This window comes from Rana temporaria, chromosome 3 (genome assembly GCF_905171775.1).
Source record: "Rana temporaria chromosome 3, aRanTem1.1, whole genome shotgun sequence".
Taxonomy (NCBI): Eukaryota; Metazoa; Chordata; class Amphibia; order Anura; family Ranidae; genus Rana; species Rana temporaria.
The window spans coordinates 41,904,350-41,930,723 of record NC_053491.1 but is presented as its reverse complement, the minus strand read 5'-3'; the positions used below and the strand labels follow the sequence as shown (position 1 = coordinate 41,930,723).

Sequence of the window (26,374 nt, the reverse complement as noted above, 5' to 3'; positions counted from 1 at the left end):
TATGTGATATTCCCATCGCTTCCAACTTCCTCAGATGGCACAGAGGGACACCCTTAGCACCAATTACCGTATTTATTGGGGTATAGCGCGCTCCCGCGTATAGCGCGCACCCCTAAAGTTGCCCCCAATTCCTGTGGAAAAAAAGATTTTTGTACTTAGTTTGGTGTCTTGCGCGGCGTCCATCGGCGGCCTCGTCGGGTCCGGCGTCCGTCTGCGGCTTCGGGTGTCCTCTTCGTCGGGTCCGGCATCCTTCTGCGGCGTCCTCCCCGCTCGTTTCCCGCGCCGAGTTTGAATACTGCGCCGACATATACAGAGCGCAGTACACTCGTGCAGGCTCGGCTACTCTCGCGCTGACGTCCTGTACGTCCAGGACGTCAGCGCGAGAGGAGCCGAGACTGCCCGACTATACACGAGTGTACTGCGCTCGGTATATGTCGGCGCAGTATTCAAACTCGGCGCGGGAAAGCGGGTATCGGCGTATATCGCGCACCCACGATTTTGCCCTGATTTTCAGGGCAAAAAAGTGCGCGGTATACGCCGATAAATACGGTATGTAGGGACAAAGACGTAACTAGAACCTTTAGGGCCCCGATGCAAGAAACCATAAAAGACCCCCCTGATTCCTGGTCAGTGCCCCTCCCTCCAAACCCTGTGGCAGAATGCCAGGGACTGGTCGCATGTTCAACCTTTGTGACCCTGGTTGTTCCACTACTGGTGTCAGTAGTTTTTTTATTATTGATTTATTTTTTTGTTTTTTTACAATATACATTTTTTACAATTGTTTTAGAAGCCCTGTTGGGGGGCTTTAGTGTGATATCAGGGGTCTAAACAGACCTTTGATGTTTCACCATTGAGACACCGAAAAGAGATTGAGGACACAGCTCTCAATCTCTTTCTCTACAGCCTCAGCTATACATAATAAATGGACAGGAATAGCTCTCTGTACAGAGCTTCCCGTTCATTCACAAACTGAAACATAGTAAACACAGTTTACTGTCATTCAGTTATGAATGGACAGAGTCAGTGATCGGTACAGATCATTGACTCTATTCATTCAGACAAGGAAGGGGCTGGAAAATTGGTAAGTTACACATTTACCGGACCTTCCCTGCTCTTCATCCTGACAGCATCCCCCGCAGCACCTGTGGGATCAGGAGGGGCCGGGAGAGAGAACAGTGGCCCGGGGAGCATTATTAAACTGGTTAAAAGGGGCGGCAGGGGCAGCGGCATATAGAGGAACAGATCCCCTCCCTCCTGCAGCTGCTGAATGCCTGCAGGTGGGAGAGGAGAAGAAGAGAATTCAGCAGCTAAAGGAGGAAAGGGATTGGTTCCTTTACATGCCACCACCCCTCCTATCCAGGTGTACGGGGGGCACAGGGCCCCCTGGAGAATGGGCCAGGTAGAAATTGTGACCCCTGCAACACCTGTAGCTACGCCCCTGTGTAGGGACAGACCCTCTGCCTCGCCCCCAGAGACACGGAGCATGAAGAATGAATGTACCCATAATTATAATGATATCCATTAATTTAGGGGTTGTATAAGAAGTTTAGGTCAGTCTAACACGGTAGTTACAAAAGTGTGTATTTATTAAAAATTCAAAGAGCTATTTGTCTATTTTCCAGGTCAATTGTTATTCATTCATAAGGAGTAGAGTAAATCAGGAAAATACTGTATTATGGTCAATAGATGAAGCTAACGATCATAGGAAATAAATACCTATTTACTGTGATCATCAGTTCCATCTTGTGGCCAACGAGGGACATTTTCCTGATTCACTCCATTCCTTGTGTACAAATAACAAAATGAATGTACACTATATTACCAGGCCTGCCTTTGCACACACATGAACTTTAATGGCATCCCAATCTTAGTCCGTAGGGTTTAATATTGAGTTGGCTCGCCCTTTGCAGCTATAAAAGCTTCAACTCTTCTGGGAACACTGTCCACAAGGTTTAGGAGTGCGTCTATGGGAATGTTTCACCATTCTTCCAGAAGCGCATTTGTGAAGTCAGGCACTGATGTTGGACGAGAAGGCCTGGCTTGCGAAGAGGGGTTACAACCCTCCCTTACTCCATCCAAAATAAAAAAAAAAGGATTTTGGTTTGAGTCACTGACCTTCAACAAGCATGGAGATAAATGAATGCTGGCAACTTTCTTAATTTGAATACTAGTTTTGGATCAGCCTCCTTTTTTTTATTTACAACAAACAACAAAAAATTGGAAATAAAGTGAAGAGAAATCCCCCCTCCATAGGTACAGTGGAGTAAGGGTAGCCACCCTAGAACAGGAAGTGTGTTAGTCACTTTATTACCAGATAAAAATAAAAAGAGCAAAAGCTAAAAAAACAAATCTAACCAACTCATTTAGGACTAGTATGTTGCAATATATTACAGTTTTGATTTTGGGTTTAGATATGCTTTAAGACTTTCCCATTTGAAGCTCGAGCAATATACAATTCCATATTATAAATGGCATATTAGTGTGATAATCGCCTCTGCCTTGTTATGTGGAGTCAGAATATCATGTGCAGAGAATGTTTTTTAAAGCATTTAAAGTAGAGAATTGTACTGTGTGTGTGGAAGGCTACATCTTGTATGGATTCTTGAAAGAAAGAATGCCCTAGAGACTATTTTTAATAAAACTTATCATCGAGTTACTGATTGGAAAAGTGTGCCGGAGTCTATTGGCATAAGACTTCTAGTTTAGTCCCTGAGTCATTTGAATCTTTTATAGTGTCAGAACCAGACTAAGTACCGTATTTATCAGCGTATAACACGCACCTTCAATTTAAGAGGGAAGGTTCAGGAAAAATAAACCACTTTGAAGCAAAATAATGGTCAGTGTCCATCTGCAGCCTCAATGCAGCCTGATCTGTGTCCATCTGCAGCCTCAATGCAGCCTGATTAGTGCCCACCTGCAGCCTGATCTGTGTCCATCTGCAGCCTCAATGCAGCCTGATTAGTGCCCATCTGCAGCCTCAATGCAGCCTGATCTGTGTCCATCTGCAGCCTCAATGCAGCCTGATTAGTGCCCACCTGCAGCCTGATCTGTGTCCATCTGCAGCCTCAATGCAGCCTGATTAGTGCCCATCTGCAGCCTCAATGCAGCCTGATCTGTGTCCATTTGCAGCCTCAATGCAGCCTGATTAGTGCCCATCTGCAGCCTGATCTGTGTCCATCTGCAGCCTCAATGCAGCCTGATTAGTGCCCATCTGCAGCCTGATCTGTGTCCATCCGCAGCCTCAATGCAGCCTGATTAGTGCCCATCTGCAGTCTCAATGCTGTCTATGTGCCCATCTGCAGCCTATGTGCCCATTTGTAACCTCAATGCAGCTTATGTGCCCATCTGCAGCTTGTCTCTCATCAATGCAGCCTGATGCCCATTGCAGCCTCACCATCCCTTGTGCAATGAGGGAATCACAGAGCTGTTGCCTCCTGTTCACTCGGCTCTCAGTCGCATTGGCAGTCACATACACAGTTCTGCCTCTGCCATCGGCATTGGACCAGCTCCTGTGATTGACAGAACACTGGTCCAATGCTGGTGGTGAAGGCGGGACTGTTTATGTGACGGGAGAGCCAAGTAAACAGTAGATGATGGCTCGGTGAATTCCGACAGCGCTCGTTCCCCTCCGAGTCCGAGGTACACTATCGGCGTATAACACACACCCGTGATTTCCCCCTTATTTTAAGGGGGGGAAAGTGCGTGTTATACACTGATAAATACGGTATTTATTTATTGCAGGCATTTATACAATATAACACTGACAATTGACACAGTGCTTTACTTACAGATCATACATTCACACCAGTCCCCGCCCTCGAGGAGCTTACAGTCTAAGATCACTATCCCACATATACACACATACTAGGGCCAATCTAGACAGGAACCAATTGCCCTACCAGCATGTCTTTGGCATTTGGGAGGAAACCAACGCAAGCACAGAGAGAGCATGCAAACTCCATGCAGAGGATTATAAGCAGAGGATCCCCAATGCTGCAAGGCAGAAGTGCTAACTATCCCATTGTACTTACTGCTCCATTAAAGCCTCTGGTCTTTGGGTCCAGTCATTTGTCTTGTTCTTAAAGTGCTGAAACAATGGCCCAACTTGTTTTACCATGTAGCTCTGTAAAGAAACAATATATTATTGGTTTATAAATAAATGTTGTGCTCCCCTGCTACCTTATCCATTATATTTATTTTTCAGCCAGCTGACACTGTTATGTGTTCCCACACTAACAAATGTATAAAGCAGACATTCTTAATCACTTTAGCCCCGGAAGATTTTACCCCCTTCGTGACCAGAGCACTTTTTACAATTTGGCACTGCGTTGATTTTACTGACAATTACGTGGTCATGCAATGCTGTACCCAAACAAATTTGCGTCTTTTTTTCCCAAAAATAGAGCTTTCTTTTGGTGGTATTTGATCACCTCTGCGGTTGAATTTTTTTGCGCTATAAACAAAAAAGTGCGTAAATGAAAAGAAAAAAAAACTTTTTTTACTTTATCCCCCAATTAAAAAAAAAAAAAACTATTTCTTCATCAGTTTAAGCTAATGTCTATTCTTACACATATTTTTGGTAAAAAAAAAAATCGCAATAAGCTCATATTGATTGGTTTGCGCAAAAGTTATAGCGTCTGTAAACTATGGGAAAGATTTATGGCATTTTTATGGCGTTTTTATTATCATAATTTTTTTAATAGTAATGGCAGTGATCTGTGTTTTTTAGCCATATTGCGACATTGCGGTGGACCGATTGGACACTTTTGACAAATATTTGGGACCATTGACATTTAAAGAGTGATCAGTGCTATAAATATGCACTGATTACTGTATAAATGTCACTGGCAGGGAAGGGGCTTACACTAGGGCGCAATCAAGAGTTTAACTGTGTGTTCCCTCAGTGTGTTCTAACTGTGTGGGGATGGGACTAACTAGGAGAGATGACAGATCGCTGTTCCTACTTTGTAGAAACACACGATCTGTCTCCTCTCCTCTGACATTATTTCAAAGGTTGTTCTGGGGTAAAAGGGTTTAGAAAGGCTGCTATAAAGTATTAACCCAGTGCCGTGCTACTAATATTTTGACCAAATACTCCTAACTATAGTTCCTCACCATTATGTATCATTATACAAATATAATATTAATTAACATAATCAACGCATGAGGGTTAAGATTTTTCACATAGGATTAATATGTAAGGAGACTATGTTATAAATTTGCATTATAATTGTTATTGATATTGTTTATCGATATTATGTTTGTATGATGATGCCTAAGCATATGGTGGGTAGTGAGGACTATTTGGTCTAAATACTGGCACTGCGGCACTGGTTTAATACTTTATTATTGGTTTATGCTGGACATATACTATGTACCGTATTTATTGGCGTATACCGCGCACTTTTTTGCCCTGAAAAAGGGCAAAATCGTGGGTGTGCGGTATACGGCGATACCCACTTTCCCGCGCCGAGTTTGAATACTGCGCCGACATATACCGAGCGCAGTACACTCGTGTATTAGCGGGCAGTCTCGGCTCCTCCCGCGCTGATGTCCTGGACGTACAGGACGTCAGCGCGAGAGTAGCCGAGCATTGCCGACAATACACGAGTGTACTGCGCTCTGTATATGTCGGCGCAGTATTCAAACTCGGCGCGGGAAACGAGCGGGAGGACGCGAGGACGCCGCAGAAGGACGCCGGACCCGATGAAGAGGACACCCAAAGCCGCAGACAGACGCCGGACCCGGCGAGGCCGCCGATGGACGCCGCGCAAGACACCAAAACTGTAAGTACAAAAAACTTTTTTTCCACAGGATTCGGGGGAACTTTAGGGGTGCGCGCTATACGCGGGAGCGCGCTATACCCCGATAAATACGGTATTATTGGCTGATAGTATAATAATAATAAATTACATATAATTATTATATAGATATATATATATATATATATATATATCTGTGTATATCTATATCGATATAGATATATGGCATAATATAATATAAAATTATTATATAAAATATAATATAATAATAATAGTAAAGTAATAATTATAATAATAGTAATATAATCTGATAATTATCAGATTTAACTGCATACAAGTTGGGAGGATAGAATGTAGAGGTTTTGGTCCTGGTCTTTTTTCCATAATGCATTCCATGCTGAATAGATGCACATACCCTATGTCAAAGATACTCACAGGCGAAAAAACTGACTCTGGTCTCTTAAATGGAAAATATTTTAAACATTTTTTTTTTTTTTACTATAATTTGGTCATCATCTTTTTTTACAAAGATAAAAAAATAATACATTTGCATGGAATAAATGTAAGGTACACTAAACCTTCCTGCTAGAAGTAAGGAGAAAAAGGTGCAATAGTTCCTCGTGTTTATGGCATGCAGGACAACCAGCAGCCAGTCGATTCACGATCAGAGCTCTCAGCCAATGGCAGAGAGCCCTGATCAGAGTGTTCCAGTTCAGCAGGGGAGATCGCTGTACTAACATCAGATCCTTAGTGCAGCAGCTCCAACTAGAGAAATACCTCCCAACTGTCCCTGATTTGGAGCAATGTCCCTCATTCCTTCTCATCTGTCCCTCATTTTGGTCTGATCTATAAAGATGTATATAAAATGCACTTTTTATCTATCAAAAAGTGTTTCCCAGCGCTAAACCTTTCATCTAATTTCTAAATTGCTGCATTTGTAAATCCCAAAAGCCAATATAAAGTAGTGGTAAAAAAAATGCACTTGTGTGGGTTCAACCAATCTTGTTTTTTTGTACAATTCTCCTTTAAGGGGTGTGGCAAGGGGTGTGTTCTATGTCTGCATACTTTTGCTGATAGGTGTCCCTCATTCCCATCTCAAAAGTTGGGAGGAATGACTAGAGCTGTAGTTTTTTTTTTTTTTTTTTTCGTTCAACAAAAAACTAAAAATAGCAGTGTAGCTGGCTGGTTACCTTCATTGGTCCGTACACCTCGGTACGATCAAACATCTGTACAAAGTAGCTGAGACTGCTCAGGGCTGCCTGCCAAGGCATGTACTCGACCTCCTTGATTAGGAATTTGGTGGTGTCAAGGGCTCTTGTCGTGCTTATATGTTTAGCTCTAAAATACAATATAACACAATATAATACAATATAACACAATCACACTATGTACATTACATTCTGTGAAAACTGCAAATCTAATAAAAGCATTACATTTATTTTGCATCACATTAATGCTGTCAGACTGGGGTGTCTGGGTCCCACCAGGGGCAGTAAAAGTGAGGGCCCTTCAACAATTAAACCCTCATTTTTTTTTAGAACTTTCAGCAACTGATTTAATAACTTTTTGGGTATGAATTTTCTTTATATTATAATCCTTGCTTATGTTCCAGTTTAAGCTGGTGCCATGACCTCTGCTCCAGGTTTCCTGTTTCAGGGTAGCTCCTTTCTCTTGCAGCATCCTATGGAGCCACCTTTGCACACGAGTTGTGTCTCCCTACACCGTGTGCACCAATAGAAACACACAGCCCCATAACCTAGGATGTCAAGCAGAGGCGACTCTTTAATTAGGCAAATTAGGCGGTCGCCTAAGGCCTCACACTCACAGGGGCCTCGCAGCCGCCTAACTTACCCAATGCATTACCCCAGTTTTATGGGACAGGAAACCTTAACGCTGCTGTGCTCAGGCAGCGTTAAGAGCCCTGACTGAGGAGCGGGGCAGCCAGTGTCCCTAACAACCAGTGAATATCAGTGACACCACCCCTTGTGGCGTCAATCACCCAGCATGCCCTCAGTCAATGATGTCACAAGGGGCGGGTTCACCAGGTGACATCACCAGGTGACCCCTTAGCTATTGAAGAGCAGGATCTGGGGGCCACCTAGTTAAATATTCCAATAAGGCCCCTGCCGGCAGACCCCCACAGCTTTTGCAGTGGCGGTTAATGATGGGATGTGGGGTTCCAACACCTTGTACCTCTGGATCCCTTTACATTACACAGCACCCTGCACCTCTGGACCCCTTTACATTACACAGCACCTCTGGACCCCTTTACATTACATAGCACCGCACCTCTGGACCCTTTTACATTACACAGCACCCTGCACCTCTGGACCCCTTTACATTACATAGCACCCTGCACCTTTGGGCTCCTTTACATTACACAGCACCCTGCACCTCTGGACCCCTTTACATTACACAGCCCCCGCACCTCTGGACCCCTCTACATTACACAGCCCCCCACAGTTTGTTACACAGACACCCCCTTAACAGTTCTGGGCCCCCTGCATGTTACACAGACCTCCCTACAGTACAGATCCCCTCCCTACAGTGCAGACCCCCCTCCCTACAGTACAGACCCCTACAGTACAGACCCCCCTACATTACAGACCCCCTCTACAATACAGCCCCCCTCTACAATACAGCCCATACAGCCCTGCCCTACATTACAGAGAAGTGACCTGCGGACCGAAAGCCGCCACGGCCCACCGGGCATATGCCCGGTATGCCCTATGGCCAGTCCGGGCCTGCTCTTAAGGTGTCAGCATGCCAAGATATTTTGGACAATTTCATGTTCCCAACTTTGTGGAAACAGTTTGGGATAGCTCCTTCCTGTTCCAACATGACTGTACGCCTACTTCAGCGCTTTAGGGGTATCACGGGTGTATTTGTTAACAAATACAGACCTACTCATCTTGTGAAACTGCATGTACAATTGTTCTATGTGGATTGGGGCAAATTTGAACGTTTCTAGGTTATTTTCTTGAGTGGCTCAGAAAATACCACATTATACCACTAGATGGAGGTGATGATCAAAGCAAACAAGTATTTATTACCTATGATCATCAGCTCCATCTTGTGGTCGTAATGTGGTATTTTTCCAATTCACCCTATTCTGTGTAAATAGATTTACAAAATGTTCAAACATTTAGTAAATCTATAGATCCCTATCGAGTTCGATAGTAAATCAGAAAGTGGTTAGGAAAGGAACCTTATTTTGTGACGTGTGAGACAGCAGTGAATTGCCAAAGAAAATATTTTCTGCAAAAATGTTTAAACTTTATGACTGACCTGGCTAAATTAAAGGCATCATCAATGATCTGAGCACGGTTGATAAGAGGAATTTTCTGCAAAGAAAAATTAGATAACATTTTATACATGCTCAGAAACAATTCCTTAAGTAAACTTTATTCCTTTAGTGCAGCCTTTTTTTTTAATCATGGTGCCCAGGCACCCTGGGGTGCCTTGAGTTTTTTTCAGGGGTGCATTGGCAAAATTGTATTCAAGCCAGCACATGGATGAAGGCTGCTTTTTTAATTACATAAATCACAGGTTTTCATTGTGCACCATTACAACATTCTAGCTGCCGGCTTCCTAACAACCAATGACATCATCAGTTGATAAGGAGGATGTCAGTCTCCTTCATAGCATCCTTGTTTGACCCTCCCCTGCCCCTCTCCATCAGCGTTGGGGGTCACATTAGCTGAGTGATTGAGAAAAACAGAGGGAGAAGAGAAACACTGGAATACTAGTCCATACCAGTTTCCAAAATATATTTGCTTTGGAGGAATAAATCACCTCTAACATTGGGTGTCCTACTTGGACTTCTAGATGTTGCTGCATTATATATAACTATTAGAATAGCTTTTACATTTTAGCTCAGTGCCCCCATCAGTGCAGCTCAGTGCCCAAAAATGCAGCTCAGTGTCCCCATCAATGCAGCTCGGTGTCCCCATCAGTACAGCTCAGTGCCCATCAATGCAGCTCGGTGCCCCCATCAATGCAGCTCAGTGCCCCCATCAATGCAGCTCAGTGCCCCCATCAATGCAGCTCAGTGCCCATCAATACAGCTCAGTGTCCCCATCAGTGCAGCTTAGTGGCCATCAATGCAGCTCGGTGCCCCCATCAATGCAGCTCGGTGCCCCCATCAATGCAGCTCAGTGCCCCCATCAATGCAGCTCAGTGCCCCCATCAATGCAGCTCAGTGCCCATCAATACAGCTCAGTGTCCCCATCAGTGCAGCTTAGTGGCCATCAATGCAGCTCGGTGCCCCCATCAATGCAGCTCAGTGCCCCCATCAATGCAGCTCAGTGCCCCCATCAATGCAGCCTTACCAGTGCCCATCAATGCAGCTCAGTGCCCATCAATGCAGCTCAGTGTCCCCATTAGTGCAGCTTAGTATCCCCATCAGTGCAGCTCAGTGCCCCCATCAATGCAGCTCAGTGCCCCCATCGGTGCAGCTCAGTGCCCCCATCGGTGCAGCTCAGTGTCCCCATCGGTGCAGCTCAGTGTCCCCATCAGTGCAGCTCAGTGTCCCCATCAGTGCAGCTCAGTGTCCCCATCAGTGCAGCTCAGTGTCCCCATCAGTGCAGCTCAGTACCCATCAATGCAGCTCAGGGTCCCCATTAGTGCAGCTCCGTATCCGCATTAATGCAGCTCAGTGTCCCCATCAGTGCAGCTCAGTGCCCATCAATGCAGCTCAGTGCCCATCAATGCAGCTCAGTGCCCATCAATGCTGCTCAGTGCTCCCATCAGTGCTGCTTTATCAGTGGCAACGGGGGGCAGTCCGCTCCGGGTGCCACACATTGGGGAGGGGGTGGTGTCATCCGTCCTAGCGCCCCAGTCTTCCCCTTCCTCGGCCCTTCTCCTCCAGCGGCCCCTGTAACAAGGTCATGCCTCCTATAATACACACCGGTGACACCGGCATTGTTCCACCTATCACATTCTGCCTGGACTCTAGGAGGCAGGACCTTGTGACAGGGGCCGCTGGGGAAGGAGGGCCGAGGGAGGGGAGGACCTGTTCACTGGGATGACACCCTTCCCCCTACTAAATGTGTAAAACCCAGGGTGGACTGACAGATACCCTCCCTTCCCGCACACCCACACTGCTTGCCACAGCTCGAGTCCTGCAGGATGCGGCTGCTAATGGGAACGACATTCCTGCTATGAAAAAAGTACAGGAATGTCGTATCCACGCGTTCCTGCAAGACTCGTGCCTCGAGGTTGTCCATCATTTTTAAAGGGTGCCTTGACTGAAAAAAGGTTTCTTTAGTAAATCAACCTCAAAACACATGTATTGATGTAGGCTCATTTCTATAAAGTACCATGTGATTCGCACTGCGTTTGCGACCTGTGTTTGGGGTGTCAGTAGCATGGAAGTGACACCCACTGCAGAGCACAAAGGGAGTGCGGTTTGAATGCTGTGCGGGAAACCTGAGTGGATCGTGGTTTTCCCGCACCGCATTCTAGTGTAAACCGGGGGGCTTAGTAAATCAACCCTACTAGTACTAAGTATAGTCAGATGTAGTATTACTTCATTAGGATACTGTCTACTTACAGATTGGTCAGTGTTTAGCTGGTTCAGAAGGTTGTCCCAATTCCTGTCATCATAGTTAACCCTGTAGTATCCAGTGACATCAATGTTAACCAGAATCCACTCACTTTGAGGTATATTAAATATATTGTCATTGTCTGGAATGTAGAAGAAACACAAATTAGATATTTTTATGAAGTAATTTAAAGTAAATCATATTATACGTTTTAAGTGCTCTTTTAAAGGGGTTGTAAAGGTACAATATTTTTTTTTACTAAATACAGTCGTATGCAAAAGTTTAGGCACCCCTGACAATTTCCATGATTATCATTTGTAAATACTTGGGTGTTTGGATCAGCAATTTCATTTTGATCTATCAAATAACTGAAGGACACAGAAATATTTCAGCAGTGAAATGAGGTTTATTGGATTAACAGAAAATGCGCAATATGCATTAAAACGAAATTAGACAGGTGCATAAATTTGGGCACCCCAACAGAAAAATCACATCAATATTTAATAGAGCCTCCTTTAGCAGAAATAACAGCCTCTAGACCAGGGGCGCCCAACCAGTGGCCCAGGGGCCACATGTGGCCCGCGGAGCCCTCTGATGTGGCCCGCAACCTCCTGCTCTGGGATGGAATAGAATACTGTTAATAAAGGTCAGTTTATTACTAAAATCACAGGGTATAAATGGGCATATCTGTTCTGCAATGGTTACTGGGCTGCTTTCAAACTGACTGCAGAGCAGTGCACCTGCGGGTTAGTGTAAAGGAGTATAGTGGGCTGTGTCCGTGTCCGCTCTGCATATGCAGAGCAGACACTGACCTGCCATCTGCCCGCCCTGTTTATCGTGGCCCACGACCGGTTACCAAGTCGCTTAAGTGGCCCTCGCGCTTCAAAAGGTTGGGCACCCCTGCTCTAGACGCTTCCTATAGCCTGTAATGAGTGTCTGGATTTTGGATGAATGTATTTAGGACCATTCCTCCTTACAAAACATCTCCAGTTCAGTTAGGTTTGATGGTTGCCCAGCATGAACAGCCCGCTTCAAATCACCCCACAGATGTTCAATGATATTCAGGTCTGGGGACTGGGATGGACATTCCAGAACATTGTACTTGTTCCTCTGCATAAATGCCCGAGTAGATGTTAAGCAGTGTTTTGGGTCGTTGTCTTGTTGAAATTTCCAGCCCTGGCATAACTTCAACTTTGTGACTGATTCCTCAACATTATTCTCAAGAATCTGCTGATATTGAGTGGAATCCGTGTAACCCTCAACTTTAACCAGATTCCCAGTACAGGTACTGGCCACACAGCCCCACAGAATGGTGGAACCTCAACCAAATTTTACTGTGGGTAGCACTGGCGTAGGAAGGGGGGGGGCAGGGGGTGCTGTTGCCCCGGGCGAACCATTTAGGGGGGCGACTTTCCGTGCCTCCTCCTAATTGTAATTTCCTGTGTCACCGCGACACGGATGTCCCGAGCGGCCAGCGGCCACCATGTGTATTGTCCAGCGCCCTGTGATTGGGCATATGGGGGTCATGTGAGGAGTGGGGCTGGAAGTCCCGCCTCCGCACATGACCGCCATACGTCCGAGCGCCGGGAAAGTCTGAAAATGGCGGCGGCTGGCGGGAGACGTCAGGCACTGAAAGTGTGAGCCGCCGGCGCCGTCTCCCCTCCGCTCTGGTGCTCTGCGGTACAGCGCTGCCACTGTGTGGAGGGGAGTTGCAGCATGGAGCGGGCTGCGGGTGGATGGTGCTGGCGGCCGGCGGGGAAGAGAGTCGGAACTCCGTCCGAAGCAGTTCTGCACATCCAGTGCTGGGGTCCTGTCCGTCCTGGAGGAGTCTCTGGAGAAGAGCAGACACAGGTAAGGAGGACTCAGAGGATGGACTTCTACTGTAGGAGTTAGGTGGGTCAGTGCAGGGGTCAGTGTCAGTGCAGGGGTCAGTGTCAGTGCAGGGGTCAGTGTCAGTGCAGGGGTCAGTGTCAGTGTAGGGGTCAGTGTCAGTGTAGGGGTCAGTGTAGGTGTAGGGGTCAGTGTCAGTGTAGGTGTCAGTGTAGGGGTCAGTGTCAGTGTAGGGGTCAGGTCAGTGTTTTTAAAAAAGCTCCAAAATATTTAAGTCCCCCACGTTTATGCACATATAAACGTGGATGTTTATATAAGGGGGGGGGCGGAAAAAAAAATTCGCCCCGGGCGCCCATAACTCTGGTTACGCCACTGGTGGGTAGCAAGTGTTTTTCTTGGAATGCTGTGTTCTTTTGCCGCCATGCGTTATGCCCCTTGTTATAACCAAATAACTCAATCTTTGTTTCATCAGTTCACAGTACCTCATTCCAAAATAAAGCTGGCTTGTCCAAATGTGCGTTTTCATACCTCAAGCGACTCCGTTTGTGGCGTGTGTGCAGAAAAGGCTTCTTTCTCATCACTCTCCATACAGCTTTTCCCTGTGCAAAGTGCGCGGAATTGTTGAAGGATGCACAGTGACACCATCTGCAGCAAGTTGATGTTGTAGGTCTTTGGAGGTGGTCCGCGGGCTGTTTTTGACCGTTCTCACCATCCTTCGCATCTCCAATATTTTATGTGGCCTGCCACTTCTGGCCTTAACAAGAACTGTGCCTGTTGTCTTCCATTTCCTCACTATGTTCCTGACAGTGGACACTGACCCCTTATATCTCTGCCATAACTTTTTGTAGCCTTCCCCTAAACCATAATGTAGAACAATCTTTGTTTTCAGGTCATTTGAGAGTTGTTTTGAGGCCCCCATGTTGCCACTCTTCAGAGGAGAGTCAAAGAGAACAACAACTTGCAATTGGCCACCTTAAATACCTTTCCTCATGATTGGATGCCCCTTTATATGAAGTTCAAGGCTTAATGAGCTCACCAAACCAACTGTGTGTTCCAATTAATCAGTGCTAAGTAGTTACAGGTATTCAAATCAACAAAATGACAAGGGTGCCCAAATTTATGCACCTGTCTAATTTCGTTTGGATGCATATTGCGCATTTTCTGTTAATCTAATAAACCTCATTTGACTACTGAAATATTACTGTGTCCTTCAGTTATTTGATAGTTCAATATGAAATTGCTGATCCAAACAGCCAAATATTTACAAATGGTAATCATGGAATATGTCAGCTGCCATACCCCCGGTATTTTCAGGAACAAATGCGTTTCTCTTTAAGATAAAAGTGGACTCTGTGGCGGATTTGCCGCAAGATCACTTTTATCAGTGGCTGGAGAGGGCCACTCTCCTCCCGCGGTGCTCCAGTTGTCTCCGCCGCTTACCTCTTCCCCCTCTGAGCCTGGATGTCGAGTGAGGGAAAGATGGCCCCCGCTCAACTCCATCACATTGGATGGCGGAAGTGACGTTTGACCAATGCTCTTATAAGGGTAAATTACTTAATTTTTTTATGACAATTTTTTTATTTTATTATTATTATTATTGCATTTTAGCGTAAATATGAGATCTGAGGTCTTTTTGACCCAAAATCTCACATTTAAGAGGTCCTGTCATGCTTTTTTTCTATTACAAGGGATGTTTACATTCCTTGCAACAGGAATAAAAGTGACCCAACATTTAATTTTTAAAAGGACAGTGTAAAAATAAAAAATATAAAGTCAAATAAATACGATTCTTATTTTTTGTAAAGCGCTCGTCTCGCCGAGCTCGCGCCCAGAAGCAAACTCATACGCAAGTCGCGCCCACATATGAAAATGGTGTTCGAACCACGATCGTTAGAGCAAGAGCAATAATTCTAACTCTAGACCTCCTCTGTAACTCAAAACTGGTACCCTGTAGAAATGTTTAAGTGTCGCCAATGAAGATTTTTAAGTGCCAAAGTTAGTCGAGTGGGCGCATTTTTAAAGCGTGACATGTTGGGTATCAATTCACTTGGCATAACTTTATTTTTCACAATATAGAAAAAAATTGGACGAACTTTACTGTTGTCTTATTTTTTAACTCAAAAAAGTGTATTTTTAAAAAAAGAATTGCGCTTGTAAGACCGCTGTGCAAATACGGTGTGACATAAGGTATTTCAATGACCACCATTTTATTCTCTAGGGTGTCTGAAAAAATATATATATAATGTTTGGGGGTTCTAAGTAATTTTCTAGGAAACAAAAATGATTTAAACTCGTGATAACAAATCTCAAAACGAGGCTCGGGCTGAAGTGGTAAAATACCCCCAGCTTCCTAAACTGAGAACTGGCAGTAATTATTTAAGAATTTATCACCGCCATAGCAACAGATTCTTAAAGTACAGTATTAATAAGAACTACCTGAAGTTTCTGCATGTGTCGGTAATGCTTGCCTGAATTACACCTGATAGTAAGTTACATACCTGTGACCTGGTTAAGCCAGAAAGTTCCATTTTGTCCATTACTCTTAAGATATGAAAGAGGCACCTTCCAGATGTAGCTGAAATTGATATAATACATTTCAATGAAACCTTAATAAACTACAACCTGGTTTGTATATGGGAATATCAAACATATTATTATTATTATACTGGATTTATATAGCGCCAACAGTTTGTGCAGCCTTTATAACATAAATGGGGGAAGCACACTTACAATACAGTTCAATACGGAGGGAATAGGAGGGCCCTGCTCATGGAACTTACAATCTAAAGGGAGGGGGAGGTGGTACAAAAGGTAAAAATGGCTACAGGGGATCATCTGATAGAGGTAACTCAAGCACAGTTTTTAGGTGGAGGTGGGATAGGCATCCCTGAATAAATGAGTTTTCAAGGATTGCTTAAAGGTGGACAGGGTAGGAGCTGACCGGGCATAGGGTTAGGGAGTTCCAGAGGATGGGAGAGGTTCTAGAGAAGTCCTGGAGGTGAGCATGGGAAGAGGTGATGAGGGAGCTAGAGGGCAAGAGGTCTTTGGAAGAGTGGAGAGGATGATTTGGGCGATGTGGTTGGTGAAGTAGCTGGGAGTGATGTTACTGATGGCTTTGTAAGTTGAGGTTAGTATTTTGAATTGTATACGTTGGACTAGTGGAAGCCAGTGAATGGATTGGCAGAGAGGGGCAGCAGTTAAGGATTGATTGGTAAAGTGTATAAGTCTAGCAGCAGTATTCATAATAGACTAAGAGGGAATAACCTGTGTAAAGGTAGGTCAGTGAGCAGGGAGTTGACATAGTCAAGGTGGAATATAACCAAACCGTTCTTTTGTGGTGTCGTTAGTCAGGAAGGGGTGAATTCTGGAAATGTTGCAGAGATTGAGTTTAGGCGAGATTTAGCCAGTGATTATCTGTTTGATAATCCCTTTTAAAGCGTAACATCACCTAATACTGGTTACAATTTTCCAATCATCTATTCATTTGTACACTGATTTTCAATTATATATCAGACAGGCTTCATATCTTGCATTAATCTTTCTTTTTAATGCTCATAGCAGAAAACATAAACATTTGTTTCTTTAAAATTTTGAGAAAAAACTTCATAGAACTACATTACCCAGATGCCCCGTGGACCCCTCCCCCATGTCCTAGTCTCTATATAAGGGGCTGTCTGGGTCTCCTCCTCCTCTTTCTTTCTGCTCATGGCAAGAGATAAGTATATGCATTTATGATTGACATATATCTGTTATAATTATTCTGTTACTGATAATTGTCATATACTGTACTGTACTGTATATTGTTTATTTTGTATGTAAATAGATTTGCAGGCTTGGGAAGGGTGCGGTACTACCGCTGTTCGTATCGGTTTACTGACCTGACTGTCTCTCAGACTCAGTCAGGATCCATTAGGACACAACTCCCTTCCCCCTCGCTTCCCCTGCACTCCAGCCGCGCTTCGCGGGCTTTCTCCTGGACGGGGGCGTGACCGAGCGACGCGCGTCGTGACGCCACACCTCTGCACCGTCAGCCGTCCTATCAGAAGACTCCCGGCCGTAATCTCGCGAGATTACGGCCGAGGAGCTGTTACAAACGCGCCGTCAACCCTGACTCTCACTGTAAGGGCAGAGAGCACAGGAGCGCGCTGCTAATCAGGACTGCTGACATCTTTCCCAAAAAAAAATCCCTCGGTCAGGTATTTTAAAAGGGGAATAGAACTCGCTCATTACCTCTGGCCAGACTTAGCCAGGACTTGGGCAAGCTCACCCCTCCCTAGCGTTTTTTCCTACTTAGCCTGAAGGAGGGTCAGTGATTTATCCCTGACACTTCCGGATTAAAATAGAAATATAATACACAGGCTATTTCAGAATGGCTACTGAGGGACTGCTCAGTGAGGTGGTGGATGTGGATGCTGCGCATCTGCTATCCACAACCCAGATACAAGAATTGATCTCAAAATCAATTCAAGCAGCGCTGACTGCAAATGCCAACATACAAATTTCTGGGCCATCTACCTCAGGGTGCCCCCCTACAAGGGGTAAAGTATCCCAAAAACAAAAGCACCTGTCGGTGCACCTCGACTCCCCGGCAGGGGAAGTTTATAATGTGCCCCAAGCAGGATCAGACCAGACCTGCCAGGCCTCACACAGGCCAAGCCACATTCGACCCTTGGGCCCCAAGGAGTTTTTAAAAGGGCAAGGATCAACCAGACGCATCAAACCTAATTCTTTTGACACGTCTGAGGACGAATCTGACATGTCTGGCAACGCCGAATCCTCTGATTCTGACATGAGCAATGACGAGGAGGAGGCGGGGTTTACAGCAGAAACCAACGCTGAGGCGACACAAAATGTCGTCTTAGATGCCCAGGGTCAATCCCTGTTTAACCCGGACGAGATATCTCACCCTCGTTCGGGGGACTGGACCCCACTACCTCATGTGGCACAATATTTAGAATTATGGACCAGAAGGTCACTAGATAGGGCAAATCGCAATAAGTTGCGAGCAGAATGCCCCAGGCCTCACGTGGCAAGCAAGGTGGCTATCACCCCAGAGATTGACCCGGTACTGCTAAAGTACCTCACAAGATCCGGGAAATACGCTAAAAAAGGCATTGAGCGGTCATTCAAAGTTATACAGGACCGCATATTGGACCTCCTTGGTCCACTCACAAAAATTCTGAATTTATCAGAACAGGCAGTGGCAACTGCCCAACCCGTGGATCTGACACAGCTTAGAGGCTGGGCTCAGCGTGCTATATGCTTACTGGGCACTGCCAACACAACATGCTCAGTGGAGCGCCGCCGCTCCATACTGATGAAGTTGGACCCCCAACTTAGCCATCTTGCTGAAAACGAACCGGGACCATCCGCCGATGGCCTTCTGTTCGGAGATGATTTAATAAAGAACATAAATAAGTTTGTCAGCTTATTCTCGAGCCTAGACAAGGCACAGACCTCATTACGCAAATCACAACCTGGCAAGGTTTTTGGCAAGGCCGGTAGAGGCAGAGGGCGATCTACCGGCCGCGCCGCGTCATACAGGCCCTATTCAAGACCAATCCAGCAGTATGCTCCTGCGCCACAATCGTATGCCATGCCCATGGCTCAACCACCACCCTTCTTCCCTCCCCGCGGACGCCCCTGGAGGGGACGCGGAGGCCGTGGATTCCCCAGGTCAAGACCACCGACCGGTGAGTTTACTTCTACATACGATTCCACACACTCAGGTGGGGGGAAGGCTAATGTATTTTTCCCACGTCTGGTCCACGATTTCGGCGGACGCATGGATACTCTCGACGGTAACGGGTTACCGGATAGAGTTTGTGTCCCTCCCGGCCATGAATGTCATACCCCCTCCCATTCATTTTTCCACTCAAAACATAGGGCTGATAGACGAGGAACTCAGGGACCTGCTAGACAAAGGAGCAGTTCAGGAGGTAGATCCCCTCTCAACTGGTTTTGTCAGCAACGTTTTTCTAGTAAAAAAGAAGGACGGCGGCTATCGCCCCGTCATAAACCTGAGGGAGCTCAACCAACATGTGACCTACCGCCATTTCAAGATGGAAGGTATTCACCTGTTACGAGACCTCCTCTGGCCAGGAGACTGGCTAATAAAAATAGACCTAAAAGACGCATACCTTACGGTCCCTATACACACGGAGTCTCAGGCTTTCCTAAGATTCCTGTGGCGAGACCGCATGTGGCAGTTCACCTGCCTTCCATTCGGATTGTCATCAGCCCCCTGGTGCTTCACCAAACTACTCAAACCAGTAGTAGCCGCTCTCAGGAGCAGGGGGGTACGTCTAATCATCTACTTAGACGACATGCTGATCATGGCACGTTCCAGAACACAAGCGACCCTACACAGCCAATGGGCGGTGTCATTGCTGAGGGAACTCGGATTCCTCATCAATTACAAGAAATCCGTTCTTCTACCGTCTCAGGAGATGGAATTCTTGGGGTTTCTGGTAGACACCAAACAGGCTTTGCTCCTGTTACCAAAGGCGAAACTAGCTCTGATCCGCAAGGAAATCAGAGCCACGTTGCGCAAAGGTCAGGTATCCCTGCGGTTGATTGCTCGGATAGTAGGCCTCCTATCGGCGTCTATTCAGGCAATCTTTCCTGCACCCTTACACTATCGCGCTCTACAGCGCCTAAAAACACTCCATCTGCGCCAGGGCTTGCGGTACGCAGACGAAGTCTCGTTGGACTCGGACGCAGTGGAGGAACTGCTGTGGTGGCTTCGCCACGCAGTGGAATGGAACGGCAGAACTATTTTCAATTCATACCCAGATGTGATCATAGAATCCGATGCGAGTCGCCAAGGTTGGGGCGCTCGATACGGACAAATCACAACCGGGGGGAAATGGTCAGTGGAGGAAACTCGTCTCCACATAAATGCTTTGGAACTTTTGGCAGCATTCTTTGCGATCAAAAGTTTTCTCCCTCATACGTCCAACAAATGCGTACTCTTACGCATGGACAACATAGCAGCGGTTCAATATGTCAACCGCTTGGGGGGAACAAAATCCAAGATATTAGCAGACATCGCGTCAGAATTCTGGCAATTCTGTCTGTCAATAAATACCACCCCGGTAGCGGAATACCTCCCCGGGATTTCCAACACAGTCGCAGATTGGAACTCGCGCTATCTGACGGATTCCAGCGACTGGGCACTGGATCGTTCAGTCTTCCTGACACTGCAAACAATGTGGGGTCCCTTTCATACGGACCTTTTCGCTTCTCGCCTCAACAGACAACTACTCCGCTTTTACAGCTGGAGGCCGGACCCGGAAGCATTGGCAGTCGATGCATTCCGACAGATTTGGACGAGGGGGACGCAGTATGCGTTCCCTCCGTTCAACATGATCACCAGAACCACACTACAGGTAGTGACTCAAGGGGCGACGGTGGTGTTGATCACCCCCTGGTGGCCGACGCAACCGTGGTTTCCCCTTCTGCTGGGGATGTCAATCGATTATCCCCGATTGCTCCCCTTCTCACCTCATCTCCTATCAAACGCGTCCAGGGGTTGCCATCCATTGCTGCTGGAGGGCAACCTCCCTCTGTTAGCATGGTTGGTATCGGGTTCGGAAACACGGACATCAATTTTTCACAATCAGCTAGAGATCTCCTCGCCCTGGCCTGGGCCCCCGGGACTAGGTCGGCGTACAGATCTGCCTGGACCATGTGGGTTCGTTGGTGTGATCAACGGCAAATTGATGCCGTTCATGCACCTGTAGCTGCGGTCGTGAACTACTTAGCAGACGCGTACGAGACAGGTAGATCCTACAGCTCTCTGAATGTCTATAGGTCTGCCATATCGGCCTATCACTGTCAGGTTGACGCGGCACCGGTGGGTAAACACCCGCTGGTCTGTAGACTGCTACGGGGAGTGAGATTCAAACGACCTCCCCGACCAAGGTATCAATCCACTTGGGACGTCTCTCGGGTTCTACAACTCTTCACCTCATGGGGGGACAATGAGGTCCTCTCTCTAAAGAAACTGTCCGTCAAACTCGCTACCCTTTTATGCCTTATTTCCATAAAAAGGGTCTCGGATGTTAGAGCTCTAGACATATCTCGGCGCCAATTCCTGCCAGAAGGAGTTAGATTCTCTGTGGTTCGTCGGACGAAAACAGGAATACAGTCGGTGTTCTACCCCCTCTTCACTGACCACCCACACATCTGCGTGGTGCGATGTTTACAGCAATATGAACATCGGACCGCGATCCTGAGGTCGCCCACTTGTACCCAGTTACTGGTCTCTTATGTAAAACCCCATCTACCAGTGTCTTCAGCATCACTGGCCAGATGGGTGAGAACGGCCATGGAAATGGCTGGGATCGACATCTCGCTCTTCGGAGCCCATTCCACCAGAGGGGCCATGGCTACTAAGGTGGTCACATCGGGCGGTTCCCTCTCAGACCTCTTATTAGCGGCGGATTGGTCGTCAGAAACGACTTTTCGTCGTTATTACTTCCGACCTCAAAGTCATGTTTCCTCTGCAGTACTTTAACATTGTGGCATGTATCATGATAAATCTGTTAGCTTTAAACATGCAAGATATGAAGCCTCCTGTCTGATATATAATTCGGGATTTTCCTAGCTATCATGACGGAAAATCTGAGTTATATGATGACAGGAGGCGAATATCTTCCCACCCTACCCACCCTATCACGATATATTTTCTCGTTTCAGGTTATTGATGGGTGGAGTCTACGCCTATGCGGAAGATAAGAAAAGGTTCTGGAGTTCCAGTATGACGGTTATTTTGTTTTTGTTCCAGTTGAGCACAATTATGACCGTCGGAGCATCCTCCAGGTATTACTGTCGACAAGGCCCGGTTGGCCTACTTCCAGCGTCGGAGACAAGTTTCCCGATCACTGTGGAACGTGTTGTCTACTACGGCAAGGTTATCTGAAGTTTTGGAGTTGCCAGCATCGCATGAAGAAAGAGGAGGAGGAGACCCAGACAGCCCCTTATATAGAGACTAGGACATGGGGGAGGGGTCCACGGGGCATCTGGGTAATGTAGTTCTATGAAGTTTTTTCTCAAAATTTTAAAGAAACAAATGTTTATGTTTTCTGCTATGAGCATTAAAAAGAAAGATTAATGCAAGATATTCGCCTCCTGTCATCATATAACTCAGATTTTCCGTCATGATAGCTAGGAAAATCCCGAATTATTTCTAGCCTACCTCTCATATTCTGAATTATCTTGAGGTGTATACACTTACTTTGTGAAGATCCCACACATTACCTTCCTATGACACATATTTATTGTGCCCAGTGAGTAGGCTCTGCTTTGCCACACATTTCATAGCACCTGCCCTCTGAACTACATAGGTGCTAAGAGGAGAAGTTTCAGGTTGTGGAGTCAGTACAGGAATTACAACTTGCAAACAGCAAGGTACCATGGGACATGTAGTTCTTACAAATTGAAGGAAAACAAGCATGCAGGGAATCCAAGAAGTTGTGGAAAGAGGTGGCCAGCAGAGGCAGGACTCACAACAAGTAAGGAGCATTTTCATGTAAGCTTATGTTGGATTGTCATTGCTATTACAATGCTGATTTTATTTTAAAAAAAAAGTGTATGATGCAACCATAGATTTCCTTTAAATATCAATTATGTTTTCCTGCTATGTGGGACCCCAGTGGCAATATGACCAGCCACCCTCATGGCCATAACAGGCTAAGAGTCAAATTTTCAGATGGTCATCACATACTTCATATATCCCTGTGGATATAGTAGAGACAGGGGGCCAGATTCAGGTAGAAGTGCGGCGGCGTAACGTATCGTAGATACGTTACGCCGCCGCAAGTTTTCATCGCAAGTGCCTGATTCACAGAGCACTTGCAATGAAAACCTACGCTGGCGGCCTCCGGCGTAAGCCCGCGTAATTTAAAGGGGCGTGTGCCATTTAAATTAGGCGCGCTCCCGCGCCGGACCTACAGCGCATGCTCCGTTTCGTAACTCCTGCCGTGCTTTGCGCAAAGTGACGTCATTTTTTCGAAAGGCGACGTGCGTAGCGTACTTCCGTATTCCCGGACGTTTTACGCAAACGACGTTGATTTTTAAATTTCGACGCAGGAACGACGGCCATACTTTATACAGCACATACGTGTGCTGTGTAAAGTTAAGGCACCAAAAACGACGACTAACTTTGCGACGGGAAACTAGACTAGCGGCGACGTAGCGAACGCGAAAATCCGTCGTGGATCGCCGTAACTCCTAATTTGCATATCCGACGCTGGTTTACGACGCAAACTCCCCCCAGCGGCGGCCGCGGTACTACATCCTAAGAGCCGACAGTGTAAAACAATTACACCTGTCGGATCTTAGGGATATCTATGCGTAACTGGTTCTATGAATCAGTCGCATAGATACTCTGAGATACTCCGTCGTATCTCCGCTGTGAATCTGGCCCTTTGACACCAGAATAAAGAATATCTATTTTTTTAATTCTTATTTAATACACTTTGGCACGTACAGAAAAAAAGATAATATATCAGCATTGCATATGAAATTATCAGCCCAGGTTGTAGTTTTCAAAATAAGCTTGAACTAGCATAATACACTCAGGGAATTTATATGATGATACACAAAACAAGATTAAAAGAATAGTGGTTGAAATATAAGTTTGTTTCGGGATTAGAAAGCCTAAAATATCAGCCATTTAGTGAGCTATTTCTATCCTGTACATAGACTAGCAAAAAATGCCAGGAATATAATTGTAAAGATCACTGTGAAGGAACACACCACCAAATAGACCAGTTAATGACCATTCATCTACAGCAGGGGTCTCCAAACTTTTTAAAAAAAGGCCAGTTTATTGTTCTTCAGCCTTTAGGAGGGCCGGATTGTGGCCAGCGGGGGTAGAAAAAGCCCTGGGCCCAGCATTGGTGAGAATAAATATAGCCTCATAGTTTGCGATCAGTAGGATAAGGAGTAGTGCCCCTATTAGTAGGAGTAATTGTATCTCATTGGTATCAGTGGAAGAAAAAGTGCCCCCTTGTTGGAGTCAGTGGGAAGAATAGTGCCTCATATAAGTGGGAGAAATAAAGACCTGAGGGCCAGATAAAGGCTCACAAAGGGCCGCATCTGGCCCTCTGGCCGCAGTTTGGAGACCCCCGATCTACAGCATTGTTTATCAACCAGGGTGCCGAGGCATCCTGATATTCTTTTTAGGGTTGTCAGGGGTGGCGAGCTGGGTTCAGTATTTTTGCACAGCATCAAAGGCAGACTGGCCATCAGAGCCATGGAAACACATGACACTAATCCAGGGCAAGTGGCATTCAGGGCGGCACCAGCACTCAGAAGGGGATGGAAGTCTGTTTAGACCTGCTCCACTTCCTGCCCACCGCCATGCTGCCACAGCCGTGCTTTGATGAAGATCAGAAGGTAGAAAAAGTTTGAGTGTTGGGGGGGGGGGGGGGGGGGTAGGATTGTGATGTTAAAGACTCTAATGTTAAGGGGGAGGGCTGAGGATTCTGATGTGAAGAAGGTGGGCTAAGGATTCTGATGTGAAGAAGGTGGGCTGAGGATTCTGATGTGAAGAAGGTGGGCTAAGGATTCTGATGTGAAGAAGGTGGGCTAAGGATTCTGATGTGAAGAAGGTGGGCTGAGGATTCTGATGTGAAGAAGGTGGGCTGAGGATTCTGATGTGAAGAAGGTGGGCTGAGGATTCTGATGTGAAGAAGGTGGGCTGAGGATTCTGATGTGAAGAAGGTGGGCTAAGGATTCTGATGTGAAGAAGGTGGGCTAAGGATTCTGATGTGAAGAAGGTGGGCTAAGGATTCTGATGTGAAGAAGGTGGGCTAAGGATTCTGATGTGAAGAAGGTGGGCTAAGGATTCTGATGTGAAGAAGGTGGGCTAAGGATTCTGATGTGAAGAAGGTGGGCTGAGGATTCTGATGTGAAGAAGGTGGGCTAAGGATTCTGATGTGAAGAAGGTGGGCTAAGGATTCTGATGTGAAGAAGGTGGGCTAAGGATTCTGATGTGAAGAAGGTGGGCTAAGGATTCTGATGTGAAGAAGGTGGGCTGAGGATTCTGATGTGAAGAAGGTGGGCTAAGGATTCTGATGTGAAGAAGGTGGGCTAAGGATTCTGATGTGAACTCCTTTTTTTTCTCCTTTTCCTTCCTCTAAACATTTCTATCATTTATTATTCGAAAACACAATTCTATTATTTAAAAATGCGCCAACTTACTTAAATGGTGATGGTGGACGATTCGGGACTGTTTCTGGATCTAGAAGGAAGTGGTTCTGCTCTAAAAGACCCCGTGTTGTGTCTATCTTTACCGCAGGAAAACCCATTTGCAAGACCCATGTGTCCATGATATCTTTAACTTTACCGGTAAGTATTACCTTGTTTTGTTTATCTACAGCCTGAAAATAAATGAAATAAAGCTCAGTTACTGATACTGCACAATGTAATAAGTTGGCTTTTCATCACACAAAAGAAAAAGAGACAAACATGGAAAATGAGACCGGTAATGGAACTTTTTGATTTAGGCATATTTGGTTTGGACCAAAGACAAATGGGCGATCCTTCCATTTATACCAATTACGGTATTTTATGTTGTCTCCCTTTGAACTAAGTGCAAAAATCTTAAGTAGAAAATGTTACGTCACTTTGCTTGTTATAATGAGTGCGAACTACAAAGCATTAGGCATTAGTCCAGCATTTGGCAGACTTTGGGAGACAACACACCTTCCTACTACATGTTCTAGTGCATGAAACAGTACATGGTTATGCTAAGCGTACATTGTGCTCTGCTATGGGCTATTACTGATAACGAGAAAATTATGATCTTTCACAATATATCAAAAAAATGGGCTAACTTTACTGTTTTTTTTTTTTTGATTCATTAACCACTTAAGACCCGGACCAAAATGCAGCTAAAGGACCCAGCCAGGTTTTGCGATTAGACACTGCGTCGCTTTAACAGACAGTTGCGCGGTCGTGCAACGTGGCTCCCAAACAAAATTGGCGTCCTTTTTTCCCCACAAATAGAGCTTTCTTTTGGTGGTATTTGATCACCTCTGCGGTTTTTATTTTTTGCGCTATAAACAAAAATAGAACGACAATTTTGAAAAAAATGCAATATTTTTTACTTTTTGCTATAATAAATATCCCCAAAAAATATATAAAAACACTTTTTTTTCCTCAGTTTAGGCCAATACGTATTCTTCTACCTATTTTTGGTAAAAAAATATCGCAATAAGCGTT

At 45.7% G+C, this 26,374-nt stretch overlaps 1 protein-coding gene across 1 annotated transcript in view; it reads right to left on the bottom strand.

Moving 5' to 3' along the window:
- Positions 1-26,374, bottom strand: part of LOC120931217 (aminopeptidase N-like) — a 133,646-nt gene that overhangs the window by 23,519 nt on the left and 83,753 nt on the right. The window contains exons 11-16 of the mRNA XM_040342452.1: positions 25,352-25,530; positions 15,637-15,713; positions 11,317-11,450; positions 9,051-9,106; positions 6,953-7,100; positions 4,032-4,123 (exon numbers count right to left, since the gene is read on the bottom strand). Of these exons, the coding sequence (XP_040198386.1) occupies positions 4,032-4,123; positions 6,953-7,100; positions 9,051-9,106; positions 11,317-11,450; positions 15,637-15,713; positions 25,352-25,530 (686 nt within the window). The remainder of the gene's footprint in view (positions 1-4,031; positions 4,124-6,952; positions 7,101-9,050; positions 9,107-11,316; positions 11,451-15,636; positions 15,714-25,351; positions 25,531-26,374) is intronic.